Here is a 16,036-nt window from a genome sequence, read left to right on the forward strand (position 1 = left end):
TTTGAATTTTTTTTCAAAATAGGTTCAAAAAACTGAATTATGATTTTCCAACATGTCTTGAGGATGCTTGCAAATTTTAAAAGAAAAATCTTCATTTTTACTTATATGATACATATTAAATCATTTTGTAGTTCACCTGTTCCTTTATAGTTCCTGAACGTCAGAGCTTAATACCAAAATGAAAGTGCTTTTACGTCTAAAGGCAGTTAATTTAAGAAATTAGAAAAAGAACAACAGCAAATCAGAAACTGGCTGGCCAATCATCGTCTTTATGTACACTAAACTGAGAAGACCACAGCACTTTAAATAACTATTAAAGACTTTCAGTGAGAAGTTCTTTGGTTTACATTCAGATTTAAGAGGTTACTTTATTTAATTATTTTAATTAAAATATCACATGGATTAGGATATTCTGATAACTGATCAAATTATTTCAAATTAGCTTTCTACTACATACAAAGTTACAACAAAGTTATTAAACCATTTTAAAAAGTCTAACATTTATAATCTCTGATAAAGCGTATAATAGAAAGCAATTCAAAAAAGATGTACACAAATGGCATGACACTACAATTGCTGCCTTGTTCCTTTTAATATTAGAAAGTACATAGCAACAAATCATAAATTTAATGACTATTAGGATACAATTTAAGAAGCTGAAATAATAATGTGCTTTCACAGAAAACTAAGTTGAAAGGCTAAGTCATATGCAGATTTTAACTAGCAAAGGACTGAGAACCTCTACATTTAAAACTTAATACATCTTCTACACAAAAAACTGGATTGAAAGAAAACAGCAAATGATTTATGAATATTTAATATATTCTCTTAAGCTACCTCTACTTTTGAGTCCTCAGCCTTGAGTCCTAAGGACTGTTATCATTATTTCTAAAAACTAGAAAAGACAGAAATAAGCACTCTGTATGTAATAATTACAGTCTATATATTACAGTTTTAAACAAATAGTAAATTAATATCCTGCCTCATCGAAGATCTGTCATATGCAAATTGGTCCAATGCAGTACTGGCAAACTTGAATTAAGCATAGAAGACTCCACGCTGCAAATCTTTGTCAGTTTAAAAAAAAATGTAAATAGCATATATTAAAAACTCTGATAATATATATACCTTCTGTATTTTTAAGGTCTATCTAATTTAAAGGAAGATCATACATAAACTTGAGTGTACTCTTCTGAAATATAGTCTTTATAATTCATATCTTGTTCAACATCTTAACTGCTTTTGGTTTTAATAACTATTGTTTATTTGGAAAGTTTATTACTTGCTACACAGACTAATAGCATATGTTGGAATAATTCAGTTATACAGGAAGAAATAAAATACTATGTCTAATATTATAAGTCATGGTTTAACTTTTTAAATACTGCAACCACTTTTGATATGCCAGAAACTCAATTAATGATATCATAAATACCTATGGCTAAGCCATAACTCAAGTTCAGTAATTGCTTTACATTGTAAATTTAAGATTTTACTACATACAGTCATTACTGAAAAACAGAAATTATGTAATGAGAAGAATAAAATGTTTTTAATTTGAGTCAAAAGCAATTATTGATGGATGGATGACTCAGTGACCAACAAAGAAGTATGACATTTTTCTATCTACAGGATAGTCTGAAAGCTAGTCACAGAATATCAGTCTTAAACTTTAAAAAAGACTCCCCCAAAAGAAAAAAATTATAAAAACTACAGGGTAGTATAATACCTTGACAGAATCCATAAATAAAGTTTTGATGTGAGCAGGCCTAAATATCTAAAACAATAGTATCATGCTGACCATACAATATTAATCTGAGCAGTAATTTTGAAGCAGACGTTAGTACCACTCCCAGATAGGTTATCAGGAAATGTCTGAGGGTATTTCTTTATCTGTCAAGTCTGGGGAGCACTACTCACATGTAATGGGTAGGGACCAAAGATGTTAAACATCCTGCAAGGGACAATCCAGACCTGTACAAAATCTCAATATTAAGTGTCCTCTATTCTAATGATGTAATATTTTAATGACATAATTCTCCTAGCCTTTTAATTACACTTTCAAACAGGTTAAGAATGCGAGGAATATCAAGGAGATTGGCTCAAGATGGCAGAGTAGAGGACGTGTGCTCACTCCCTCTGGCGAGAGCACCAGAATCACAACTAACTGCTGAACAATCATGGACAGGAAGACACTGGAACTCACCAAAAAAGATACCCCACATCCAAAGACAAAGGATAAGCCACAATGAGATGGTAGGAGGGGCACAATCACAGTAAAATCAAATCCCATAACTGCTGGATGGGTGACTCACAAACTAGAGAACACTTGTATCACAGAAGTCCACCCACTGCAGTGAACGTTCTGAGTCCCACGTGAGGCTTCCCAACCTGGGGGTCTGACACAACCTGGCGGTGCAGAAGGGAGTGGCACAATATATTTTAAGTGATGAAAGGGAAGGACCTACAACCAAGATTACTCTACCCGGCAAGGATCTTATCCAGGTTTGATGGAGAAATCAAAAGCTTTACAGACAAGCAAAAGCTAAGAGAATTCAGCACCACCAAACCAGCTCTAGAACAAATGCTAAAGGAACTTCTCTAAGTGGGAAACACAAGAGAAGTAAACGACCTACAAAAACAAACCCATAACAATTAAGAAAATGGTAACAGGAACATACATATCGATAATTACCTTAAACATAAATGGATTAAATGCTCCAACCAAAAGACATAGGCTCGCTGAATGGTTACAAAAACAAGACCCATATATATATGCTGTCTACAAGAGACCCACTTCAGACCTAGGGACACATACAGACTCAAAGTGAGGGGATGGAAAAAGATATTCCATGCAAATGGAAATCAAAAGAAAGCTGGAGTAGCAATACTCATATCAGATAAAATACACTTTAAAATAAAGAATGTTACAAGAGACAAGGAAGGACACTACATAATGATCAAGGGATCAATCCAAGAAGAAGATATAACAACGATAAATATATATGCACCCAACACAGAAGCACCTCAATACATAACGCAACTGCTAACAGCTATAAAAGAGGAAATAGACAGTAACACAATAATAGTGGGGGACTTTAACACCTCACTTACACCAATGGACGGATCATCCAAACAGAAAATTAATAAGGAAACACAAGCTTTAAATGACACAATAGACCAGACAGATTTAATTGATATTAATAGGACATTCCATCCAAAAACAGCAGATTACACTTTCTTCTCAAGTGCACATGGAACATTCTCCAGGATACATCACATTGTGGGTCACAAATCAAGCCTCAGTAAATTTAAGAAAATTGAAATCATATCAAGCATCTTTAACCACAACGCTATGAGATTAGAAATCAATTACAGTGAAAAAAACCCTAAGAAACACAAACACATGGAGGCTAAACAACACATTACTAAATAACCAAGAGATCACTGAAGAAATCAAAGAGGAAATCAAAAAATACCTACAGACAAAACACAACGATCCAAAACCTATGGGATGCAACAAAAACAGTTCTAAGAGGGAAGTTTATAGCAATACAATCCTAACTCAAGAAACAAGAGAAACCTCAAATAAAAAATCTAACCTTAAACCTAAAGGAACTAGAGAAAGAACAAACAAAGCCCAAAGTTAGTAGAAGGAAAGAAATCATAAAGATCAGAGCAGAAATAAATGAAATAGAAACAAAGAAAACAATAGCAAAGGTCAATAAAACTAAAAGCTGGTTTTTTGAGAAGAAAAACAAAACTGATAAACCTTTAGCCAGACTCATCAAGAAAAAGAGGGAGAGGACTCAAATCAATAAAATTAGAAATGAAAAAGGAGAAGTTACAACAGACACCACAGAAATACAAAGCATCCTAAGAGACTACCACAAGCAACTCTATGCCAATAAAATGGACAACTTGGAAGAAATGGACAAATTCTTAGAAAGGTGTAACCTTCCAAGACTGAACCAGGAAAATATGAACAGACCAATCACAAGTAATGAAATTGAAACTGTGATTAAAAATCTTCCAACAAACAAAAGTCCAGGACCAGATGGCTTCACAGGTGAATTCTATCAAACGTTTAGAGAAGAGTGAACACCCATCATTATCACACTCTTCCAAACACTTCCAGAGGAAGAAACACTCCCAAACTCCTTCTGAGGCCGCCATCACCCTGATACCAAAACCAGACAAAGATACTACAAAAAAAGAAAATTACAGACCAGTATCACTGAGGAATATAGATGCAAAAATCCTCAACAAAATACTAGCAAACAGAATCCAAAACACATTAAAAGGATCATACACCATGATCAAGTAGGATTTACCTCAGGAATGCAAGGATTCTTCAATATACACAAATCAATCAGTGTGATACACCATATTAACAAACTGAAGAATAAAAAGCATATAATCATCTCAATAGATGCAGAAAAAGCTTTTGACAAAATTCAACACCCGTTTATGATAAAAACTCTCCAGAAAGTGGGCACAGAAGGAACCTACCTCAACATAATAAAGGCCATATTTGACAAACCCACAGCAAAAATCATTCTCAATGGTGAAAAACTGTAAGTATTCCTCTAAGATCAGGAACAAGACAAGGAAGTCCACTCTCGCCACTATTATTCAACATAGTTTTGGAAGTCCTAGCCATGGCAATCAGAGAAGAAAAAGAAATAAAAGGAATACAAATTGGAAAAGAAGAAGTAAAGCTGTCACTGTTTGCAGATGACATGACACTGTAAATAGAGAATCCTAAAGATGCCACCAGAAAACTACTAGAGCTAATCAATGAATTTGGTAAAGTAGCAGGATACAAAATTAATGCACAGAAATCTCTTGCATTCCTATACACTAATGATGAAAAATCTGAAAGAGAAATTAAGGAAACACTCCTATTTACCACTGCAACAAAAAGAATAAAATACCTAGGAATAAACCTACCTAGGGAGACGAAAGACCTGTATGCAGAAAACTATAAGACACTGATGAAAGAAATTAAAGATGATACAAACAGATGGAGAGATATACCATGTTCTTGGATTCGAAGAATCAATATTGTGAAAATGACTATACTATCCAAAGCAATCTACAGATTCAATGCAATCCTTATCAAATTACCATTTTTTACAGAACTAGGATAAAACATCTTAAAATTTGTATGGAGACACAAAAGACCCGGAAAAGCCAAAGCAGTCTCAAGGGAAAAAAGGGAGTGGAGGAATCAGACTCCCTGACTTCAGACTATACTACAAAGCTACAGTAATCAAGACAATATGCTATTGGCCCAAAAACAGAAATATAAATCAATGGAACAGGATAGAAAGCCCAGAGATAAACCCACGCACCTATGGTCAACTAATCTATGACAAAGGAGGCAAGGACATACAATGGAGAAGAGACAGCCTCTTCAATAAGTGGTGCTGGGAAAACTGGACAGCTACATGTAAAACAATGAAATTAGAACACTCCTTAACACCACACACAAAAATAAACTCAAAATGGATTAGTGACCTAAATGTAAGACTGGATACTCTAAAACTCTTAGAGGAAAACATAGGAAGAACAATCCTTGACAGAAATCACAGCAAGATCTTTTTTGATCCACCTCCTAGAGTAATAGAAATAAAAATAAACAAATGGGACCTAATGAGACTTTAAAGCTTTTGCAAAGCAAAGGAAACTACAAATAAGACGAAAAGACAACCTTCAGAATGGGAGAAAATATTTGCAAACGAATCAGTGGACAGAGGATTAATCTCCAAAATATATAAACAGCTCATGCAGCTCAATATTAAAAAAAAAAGCAACCCAGTGAAAAAATGGGCAGAAGACCTAAACAGACATTTTTCCAAAGACGACATACAGATGGCCAAGAAGCACATGAAAAGCTTCTCAACATCACTAATTATTACAGAAATGAAAATCAAAACTACAATGAGGTATCACCTCACACCAGTTAGAAAGGGCATCATCAGAAAATCTACAAACAACAAATGCTGGAGAGGGTGTGCAGAAAAGGGAACCCTCTTGCAATGTTGGTGGGAATGTAAATTGATACAGCCACTAGGGAGAAGAGTATGGGGGCTCCTTAAAAAACTAAAAATAGAATTACCATGCGACCCAGCAATCCCACTACTGGGCATATACCCTGAGAAAACCATAATTCAAAAAGAAACATGCACCCCAATGTTCACTGCAGCACTATTTACAATAGCCAGGTCATGGAAGCAACCTAAATGCCCATCAACAGACGAATGGATAAAGAAGATGTGGTACCTGTATACAATGGAATATTACTCAGCCATAAAAAGGAATGAAGTTGGGTCATTTGTAGAGATGTGGATGGATCTAGAGACTGTCATACAGAGTGAAATAAGTCAGAAAGAAAAACAAATATCGTATGTTAACGCATATATGTGGAACCTAGAAAAATGGTACAGATGAACCAGTTTGCAGGGCAGAAACAGAGACACAGATGTAGAGAACAAATGTATGGACACCAAGGGGGGAAAGTGGTGGTGGTGGGGGTGTGGGGGTGTGTGTGATTGGGACTGACATGTATAAACTAATATGTATAAAATAGATAACTAATAAGAACCTGGCCTATAAAAAAATAAAATAAAATTCAAAAAAAGAAGAATATCAACTAATTAAAGTAGAAGGAATGATAAAAAAAAAAGAATTCGATAGGCTGTGGGTTATCTTGAGAACCTCATTTTGAGCTCTGCATGTGGTCAAATTCTAATACGTAAAATCAAACTAAAATTTCTAAACTAAGAAAAACAGAAGAGACAATTTCTACCAAATCAAATGTCTCAAAGAATGTTCTTTACAAACGGTCAGAGGAATACTGAATGGTTCAGGATTAGCTCTGGAGATGAACTCCAGAGCTAGCCTTTTTCAGTGACCTGGCAAAGTGAGACTATGTTCATTGGGTTAACTGATAACATTAAGAGGGATAATAGATGAGCAGAAAGTGCCTTAATAAACCAAAAAATAAAGGCCCCTCAAAAAGCTGTTTAGGGGGCTTCCCTGGTGGCGCAGTGGTTGAGAGTCCGCCTGCCGATGCAGGGGACACGTGTTCGTGCCCCAGTCTGGGAAGATTCCACATGCCGCGGAGTGGCTGGGCCCGTGAGCCATGGCCGCTGAGCCTGCGAGTCCAGAGCCTGTGCTCCGCAACGGGAGAGGCCACAACAGTGAGAGGCCCGCAAACCGCAAAAAAAAAAAAAGCTGGTTAGGGGTTTCCCTGGTGGCACAGTGGTTGGGAGTCCGCCTGCCGATGCAGGGGACGCGGGTGCGTGCCCTGATCCGGGAGGATCCCGCGTGCCGCGGAGCAGCTGGGCCCGTGAGCCATGGCCGCTGGGCCTGTGTGTCCGGAGCCTGTGCTCCGCAATGGGAGAGGCCGCAGCAGTGAGAGGCCCGCATACAGCAAAAAAAAAAAAAAAAAAGCTGGTTAGAAGGGTGTAGCAAATGAAGTAGAACAAAGGGATTATCTAATATAAAGAATCTACTTTTGGGCTTTCCTGGTGGCACAGTGGTTGAGAGTCCGCTTGCCGATGCAGGAGACACGGGTTCGTGCCCCGGTCCGGGAAGATCCCACATGCCATGGAGCGGCTGGGCCCGTGAGCCATGGCCGCTGAGCCTGCGCACCGCAACGGGGGAGAGACCACAACAGTGAGAGGCCCGCGTACCGCAAAAAAAAAAAAAAAAAAAGAAGAATCTACTTTGTTAAGGAACCAATGTTTCGGTCTCTAAAATAAGAGGCTACTACCTGCTTAACACAGAACTGTGTTTATATAAAGAGAAGTTTAGAGTAATCTTTCTAGATTCATATTCAAGACTATCTTTGTTTTGGAGACCAGACTCCTCCCTTTTGGGGGCTCCATTCTAGGCCCTGTATAATTTCAAATAGAAGCCTCCAAGTCATCCCAGCTCACAAGCTGTTTCTACTTATTATGGAGTTGGGGCAGGAGGTACTGTTTTTCTCATTGAGGTAACTGAAGGCAGTACCCAACCACAATAAGAAATATTAAAAGAACAAATAAAAAGTAGTATTAACAAGACTTAAAGACAAGAAACCTACTATTCAAATGTTTTAACCCTCAATGCTTTTCCCAGCTTAACTGAGTCAGTGAAGAGGACTATAGCGAATAATTTGAGTAACTATTCTGTGAAAATTAACACAACAGTATCAAAACAAAATCCTTTCCACTACCATATATTTGAATAGTGAAACAGCTGCAGAGTTAAATGATACAACAGAAATTAATTAGGCCAAATAAAAATGAAAAAGATTAAGAAACAGTAATATCACAAGCTGAACAGATCAGCTATAAAATGATATTTTAAAAAATAGTGTAACAGCAAGCATTACGAAGATCTACATGCAGAAACATGAAGTATCAAAGGAAGGGCAAAGACAGAAGAAATTACAATGAAAAATAAACAAGCTGAAACAAAATGATTTACCTGCATTTATAGAGACAGAACAGACAAGGACCCCGTCTCCTAGTTCCCAAACCAGTGCTCTTCTAATTATGCCTTGACAATTACCCAAAATGATGCCTAAATAATACAGAGTAGTACTGTTTTATAACTCATCTCTCTTAAGAAAGAAGGAAATAGAGTCCATCTCTGCTTAGATCCAGGAAACATTTCAACTTCTTCTTGGAAATGTCTTAGAAAGATAAAAGTAGGACGTTACATTATAATAATACCTAGAAAATAACTACCAAATGCACAAAACCTGGAGTCAAAAGGTCCAGATTCTAAGTTCTGTGAGATACTGGGTTGTTGACAAAGTCTCTGAATCCAATCCACCTGTATAATGGAGGAAATACTACCTACACCTCATAACGGAACTGAATTAATCAGTAAGAGCAAATACATAAAGTTCCTTATAAAATAATAAAATGTAGGTGAAATAAACTCAGTTCAGGTAGTCTAAGGGCAAAGGGAAGTGAAGAAGAAAGCTGTCAAGGCAGGTATCTTATTCTAGAAAAAGTTGTGTCAAAGGAACAAAGACCCCTTCTCTTTGCCACTCTGGCCCCATTCTTCCTGCTGAGCCCCTCCCCAGAAGCTCTTAGAAAAAGGCTTCTGAGAGCTGGAGTTAGGGGTTTAACACAGAGTAAAGGAAGAGGGCATCAGATGAAGAACGCAATGACAAAAATACAAGTAATGTGGCCCATCATTTTCAATCCAGAACTGCTGCTTCAATGAAATAAGCACCGTTTCATAAAATAAGTGGTCCAGATATCATAAACAACTAGAAAGAAAAACTAACTCTCCCCCCAAACCCATAACCCTAGTCCAATCATGAGAAAAACATCAAAAAGACTGCAACAGAGGGACATCCTACAACATTCCTGACCAATACTCCTCAAAATTGTCAAGGTTATAAAAAAACAAGAAAAGTCTGAGAAGCCATCACAGCCAAGAACTAAAGAGGCATGACAATTAAACGTACTGTGGTATCCTGGACAAGATCTTGGAACAGAAGAAGGACCGTAGTAAAAACTAAAGAAATCTGAATAAACTATGGGCTGACTTTAGTTAACAATAATGTACCAGTATTGGTTGATTAATTGTAACAAATGCACCATACTAATGTAAGCTGCTAATAATATAGGAAGGTAGTGGAGACAACTCTATCTGCTCATTTTTTTCTATAAATCTAAAACTGTTCTAAATATACAGTCTATTTTTTTTTTTTTAAAGTAGACATGAGGATATCTGAAGTTTCAGGAAAATTTGACCAAGCTCTCTCAGGACCATTACATTCTTAATGAACAACAGTCTGGAGTTGAAAATGCAAAATGGCAGAAAGTTTTTAGTCTGAGATCATCCAATCGTTTGCCCAGGAGACATTTTGTGAGCAAAAATATTAAGATGGTGGTTTGCAGACTTTAGTATGCATCAGAAACACCTGGAGGGCCTCTTCAAACAAAGGCTGATGGGCTCCACACCTGGAGTTTCTGATCTAGTAGACCTGAGTGAGGCCCATGGATTTACATTTCTAACAAGTTCCCAGGTAATACAGATGCTGCTAGTCCATGGAGCACACTTCAAGAGCCACTATATTAATGGTAATATATAAAGAAAAATGAATCCCTGAGTTTCTATAGTACTTACTGATGATTAAGGAGAAGAGACTATAAACTATGTGATAAAATTATCCAACTAACCAAGGAGGGGAAAAGAAATTTCAGAATATAAAAGTTATAAAACGTGAATTATCATAGGAAAGAGTGAGTTGTACAATCTGCTGACAACGCAAGTAACACAAAACCAACACAGATCATTGTAAAGGACAAATATACAAAAATACTGCACTATGATATATGCAGCCTATGACATAAACTTGTACTTTAATGACATCATGAAATTGAGTACACTTTAAAATGTGGAAGAAAAACAAAAGCTTTGGAAACTAAAAAGGATATTCATTGCTGGCTTAAAAAAAAAGAGCAAGTATAAAAGCAAAAATACAGTATTAAAGATGTTAAATATGCATAACAAACCAAAGAATAAACTAAGAATAGAAAAGCCTGTCTTGCCCTGGATAAAGCAGAAGTTTATACTTGGAAAAAGATAGAAATTATGTATCAGAAGGAGAAACTGCTGTGTATAGCTCAGAAGGTGACAGACTACTGATCAAATTCTATATGGCAAAATTTATATTCAAAGAGTCCGGGATTCTTTCTACTCATCTTTCAATTCATCAATTTCTCTAAAGTAGGCTACTGAACTTATTACACTGTGACTCACAGACCCCCACCCCGACTGCAATGGCAAGGGGATTATCCCATCCAGGCTTTCTCAGTGACAGGAGCTCTCCGTGCTAAGGCAGAGACCCCAGCGGAACGTGGGGCCATGCAGTCAAGCCAGTGGAGCTATGGGTACTGGGCCTCCTGCCCACATCTCTTTTCAGGCAACACGTCCCTTTTGTTAAAATAAAGGTGAGAAATAATAATAATAAAGGCAGTCTTTCTTTTCTTTCTACCTGCTATTCCTGAGTAGGATTTCTCTGCTCTTTATCTCATGGCAGAAGAAGCAAGAACACAGTTTTCCCCTTTTGACTCTAAGAACCTCTCCCCATCCCCCTACCTCCCAAAATAATTAATTACATTCACTTTTGTGAAAAAATTAATATTTTGCTTTTCAGTTTCAGAACTAAGTACCACTTTTTCCCATAAAATTATTTATTTCAGCTACTGAATGTACCAAATGTCAGGATATCTCCCTGTTAGTACTCATTTCAAAATAAAAAGCTGCTTCAACTATTTTTCCATTTACATTATGCTTATGAATTCTGCCTAACTCAAGATGTATACATTTAGATACTGTACAGGCATCACTTTCTCCTATACTTTGTAAAATTCAATCCATCAAGAGAACTGCTTTTCATTTCAAGTAGTTAAGTCAAGACATATATAGATAAACTACCTGAAGGTGCTCCAACCCAAGCCAGACCAAGGACACCATCATCAAAATCTCGGTCTGTGAAGACATAGGCCAAACAGTAGTCATCATGATTCTGCTCAGAATTTAATTCCAGAAACTTCTCCACACCAATATTTGGAAAACGGAAGGGATTTGTAGGGTCCTTCTCATCAGCAGTTGTGTTGATCTAAAATCCAAAACAATGATTTTAACAAGCAACCAATGTTAGCAGAGCCTTAGTGTAAGTAGTATCTACCTGGACAATATGCTTGAGGCCCAAGGAAGTCAGGCCTAAATTAAAACTTCTACAGTTATTCCCACTACCTCCATCCCTGATCTAATCAGAGAAGCCAAAAAGGGAGGAGGGAAGGAGGGAGGGAGGGAGGAGGGAAGGAAGGAAGGATGGACGGGTAGGGGAATTAAAACTGAGTATATTACACTTCTGAGCAAGTGTTCACAGATTCCTGAACACTGAACACTTGGGATGGGAAAGCAAGTTCTGCTTTCAAAATTTCCAATAAGGAAGTACAGTTTCTCAATTTAATCATTTGATGAGTCTCCTTTAGTGCTAATCTCCTACATATGATGACAAGTATGACATAAAACCCTATATTTCAGCTAATTAGTATAACATAAAAGAAATATTGAACCCGAAACTGTCAATTCAGCAGACAAATCATATTCTTGGTTCTCCTTGCCTAGAGTCATGAGTCAAGCACAACTAATTTCAAGTTCAATCTTTTCCTCTGAATGTGAGCAAGAATTTTTTTTTTCTTTGCCAATTCGTTTCTCTTACTATTTCAAGCTGAGTTCCTCCAGAATGTTTCCTTCCACACTTAGCTACTATACTCCTGGGTGCAGGTTCCTCCTTCACAATATGAAGAATAATCAGTTCTGATACCAAACTTCAACTAAAACAAAAGCTTTCATTTACTACTCATTGCTTCCTTTCAGAGACCTCTGCCTAACCTCTGAAGTCCTAGAACAATTTGGTTTTCCCCAAGTAAGTCAGAGAATTACATACAAGACTGTTGGTAGAGAATAAAAAGGAATATGTATGAGAGTAAACATTGCTTAGAAGGGAAATCTCAGTCTATTGAAAATATCAGTGATAAGGCTATTACAGTTAATAAAATGAAAACTATAGGTCTTTTTAGGATCCACATCCTTCAGTAAAAACCAAGGAGCTTACAAACAGGATGGTAGAAACACCACTGAAGGCAATTGCCTAAAGACAGATATGAGATCATCTGGTTTATCCATTAACAATTAACCAGAAACAATCAGTTATGGTCATCTAACACACACACACACACACACACACATCCAAAAACAAGAACACTATACATTAAAGGTAGCCCATGCTTAGAGACATGCTGCATATCGCTTTTTCCCACTAAACATAGAAATGAAATTCTCTGATACTTCTGTAATATTGGCTACAAATAAAAACTGCATCTCAATTTTAGTTACCTATATTAAAATGGGATGATTAATTTTTTCTTAATAAATTTATTTAAACTAAAGTTTTAATCTCAGTTAAAGGCCTGAAAAACAACTAATCGCCACATAACTTTTTTTTTTTTTTGCGGTATGCGGGCCTCTCACCGTTGTGGCCTCTCCCGTTGCGGAGCACAGGCTCCAGATGCGCAGGCTCAGCAGCCATGGCTCACGGGCCCAGCCACTCTGCGGCATGTGGGATCTTCCCGGACTGGGGCACGAACCCGTGTCCCCTGGATCGGCAGGTGGACTCTCAACCACTGCGCCACCAGGGAAGCCCCACATAACTCTTTTATATACATGCATCTATTCATAATGCAAATTATTTTAGTCAAACAAATGTGTTTCACTAAAATTTGTTCAGGTGTTCTCTACTTTTCGCTACTTTGCATTTCATTGCTCTGTCTACTAAATAGCAATATTTATAACACTTATCACTTCTACTTGCTCATTTAAAGGTTTATATTGCTCTCAAAATACATGAAAGCAATTGATTACAAACAGTTCTTATACAGTATACCGAACCATATTTCACCTTAAGGCAATCCAATGTAATAATTAATCATGTCACTTCTAAAAGTAAGGACCACTTTCAGCTATTTTTTTAAAATATATTACATGTATGTACTAAAACTATAATCTAGTCAACAATATTTTAAGAAGAATAAAAGCACAAAATATAAAGAAACCCTGTGGGGTATTCCCCAGTGGTCTGGTGGTTAGGACTCAGCGCTTTCACTGCCAAGGGCCTGGGTTCGATCTCTGGTTGGGGAACTAAGATGCTGCAAGCTACCGGCGCAGCCAAAAAAACGCTGCACAGCCATGTGGCACAGCAAAAAATAAATAAATAAATAACATTAAAAAAAATAAAAGCCATTAAAAATAAATTTTTTTAAAATAAAGAAATCCTGTGGCAAGTACTTTTGTAAAATGATTATTTTTAAAACCCAGGTTATCTAGCTTATAAACTCAGATTCTTAAAAGCTTTATACTTTGAAAGAATTCATATTTAGAAAATTTTTGAAACAGTCCAATTTTTTAATAATAATATTTACTTATTAACAATTTATAACATTAAAACTAAGAATCAGTAGTTCTGGATCAGCATTTCTTAAAATGTGCACTGCAGGTCTTTGGAGTTTCAGCTGATGTTAGTACAAAAAGGTTAAATTAGCTTAGAAAAATATGGATTTCTTTCCCAAAGGATTTCTCAAAACTTGAAATACATTAGTGTGCACTGTTAAATTTCAAGAGGAAACGGTATTAAGTGTTTTTCCAACTTCCAATTGTATTTAACCACTGTATCTATCCTTCCCTCCGCTGCAGCATCAAATGGGACACACTCTGAAATATACTGCATAAGGCAAATCTGAAGAAATGGGAATAATATCAGGGAGAAAAATGTCAAGTACGGTATCTGCAGTTACTTAGAGCGCTTTCTAACTGGTATGTTAATCAGATAGATAGAAAACAGTACTTTCTACCATACCTCTTCTGTGGTCCAGATTAAAGCCCTATAGATTTCATTAAGTCATAAACCCAAGTATCCCCTCTGTGTGTGTGTAAAACCCAAGAGTAAAGCTAACCTGCATCAGCACATACAATTTAATGCATGAAGATGAAGTAAAAGTCAAGCATTTTTCTTTTTGTAAACATGATCCTTATTGTTTCTCTTTCTTAATGTTCTTAACTACTGAAATTCCTTACTTACTCTTATGCGTTTCACCATGAAACTGATATTACGGATTCCAGAGAAGTCTGTGGTCTGGTAAATTGTATCAATCGCTTTAACATGACTGGATATCTATTGATTAAAAAAAAAAGACATTTTAGAGGCAATGTTGAAATGTGAAAAAGACTGTGAATTTCCATTTCCCAAATCAAGAATTATTCATATTCCACCACATTCAAATTTTAAAATGTCAATATCATATACTAGATGAAAGGATGAAAAAGATTAGTGAGCTGGAACTGAGAAGGGAAATTCAGTGACTTTTCCATATTTTTCTCTGGCCAAAACCAAACATGTACTCTTGCCTCAGTCATATACTGGGTTGGCCAAAAAGTCCCTTTGGTTTTTAAGTAAAGATAAAAGACATTTTTCATTTTCACCAAGAACTTTATTGGACAATGTATTCACCATTTTGTTCCACTACCTTCTGCCATTTTTCAGGCAACTTCATAATTCCATTCCCAAAACTTTTTATCTTTTCAAGCAAAGAACTGTTCCAGGTACCTTTTACAGTCTTCCAGGGAATTGAAATTTTTTCCATTAAGAGAATTTAGTAAAGACCAAAATAAATGGAAATCTGAAGGTGCACATAAATGGAAATCTGAAGGGGATGAATCAGAACTTCCCAGCCAAGCTGTAACAGTTTTTGCCTGGTCATCAAAAAAACATGCGGTCGTGTGTTATCCTGATGGAAGATTCTGTGTTTTTTGTTGACTAATTCTGGACGCTTTTTGTCGAGTGCCACTTTCAGTTGGTCTAGCTGGGAGCAGTACTAGCTGGAATTAATCGTTTGGTTTTCCGTTAGGAGCTCATAATAGAGGACTCCCTTCCAATCCCACCATCTACACAACATCACCTTCTCTGGACGAAGACCGGCCTTTTTTTTTTTTGCGGTACGCGGGCCTCTCACTGTTGTGGCCTCTCCCGTTGCGGAGCACAGGCTACGGACGCGCAGGCTCAGCGGCCATGGCTCACGGGCCCAGCCGCTCCGCGGCATGTGGGATCCTCCCGGACCGGGGCACAAACCCGTGTCCCCTGCATCGGCAGGCGGACTCCCAACCACTGCGCCACCAGGGAAGCCCTCGAAGACCGGCCTTTGGTGTGGTTGGTGGTGGTTCATTTTGCTTGCCCCACGATCTCTTCCGTTCCACATTATTGTACAGCAGGGGTCCCCAACCCCTGGGCCGCGGACCAGTAGTGGTCCTCGGCCTGTTAGGAACTGGGCCGCACAGCAGGAGGTGAGCAGGGGGCGAGCAAACGAAACTTCAGCTGCAGCTCCCCATCACTCACATTACCGCCTGACCCATCCCCCCGACCCCCATCCGTGGAAAAACTGTCTTCCACAAAACC

General features: G+C 37.4%; 1 protein-coding gene across 2 annotated transcripts in view; it reads right to left on the reverse strand.

The window, feature by feature from the left end:
* ADAM10 (ADAM metallopeptidase domain 10) overlaps positions 1-16,036 on the reverse strand; it is a 111,161-nt gene that overhangs the window by 29,696 nt on the left and 65,429 nt on the right. For both annotated transcript variants that reach the window (XM_029237638.1, XM_029237639.1), the window contains 2 exons: positions 14,666-14,758; positions 11,458-11,641 (listed from right to left, as the gene is read on the reverse strand). In XM_029237638.1, coding sequence (XP_029093471.1) covers positions 11,458-11,641; positions 14,666-14,758 — 277 coding nt within the window. The remainder of the gene's footprint in view (positions 1-11,457; positions 11,642-14,665; positions 14,759-16,036) is intronic.

Source organism: Monodon monoceros, unplaced genomic scaffold (assembly GCF_005190385.1).
Source record: "Monodon monoceros isolate NGI ecotype Baffin Bay Population unplaced genomic scaffold, NGI_Narwhal_1 Super_Scaffold_21, whole genome shotgun sequence".
Taxonomy (NCBI): Eukaryota; Metazoa; Chordata; class Mammalia; order Artiodactyla; family Monodontidae; genus Monodon; species Monodon monoceros.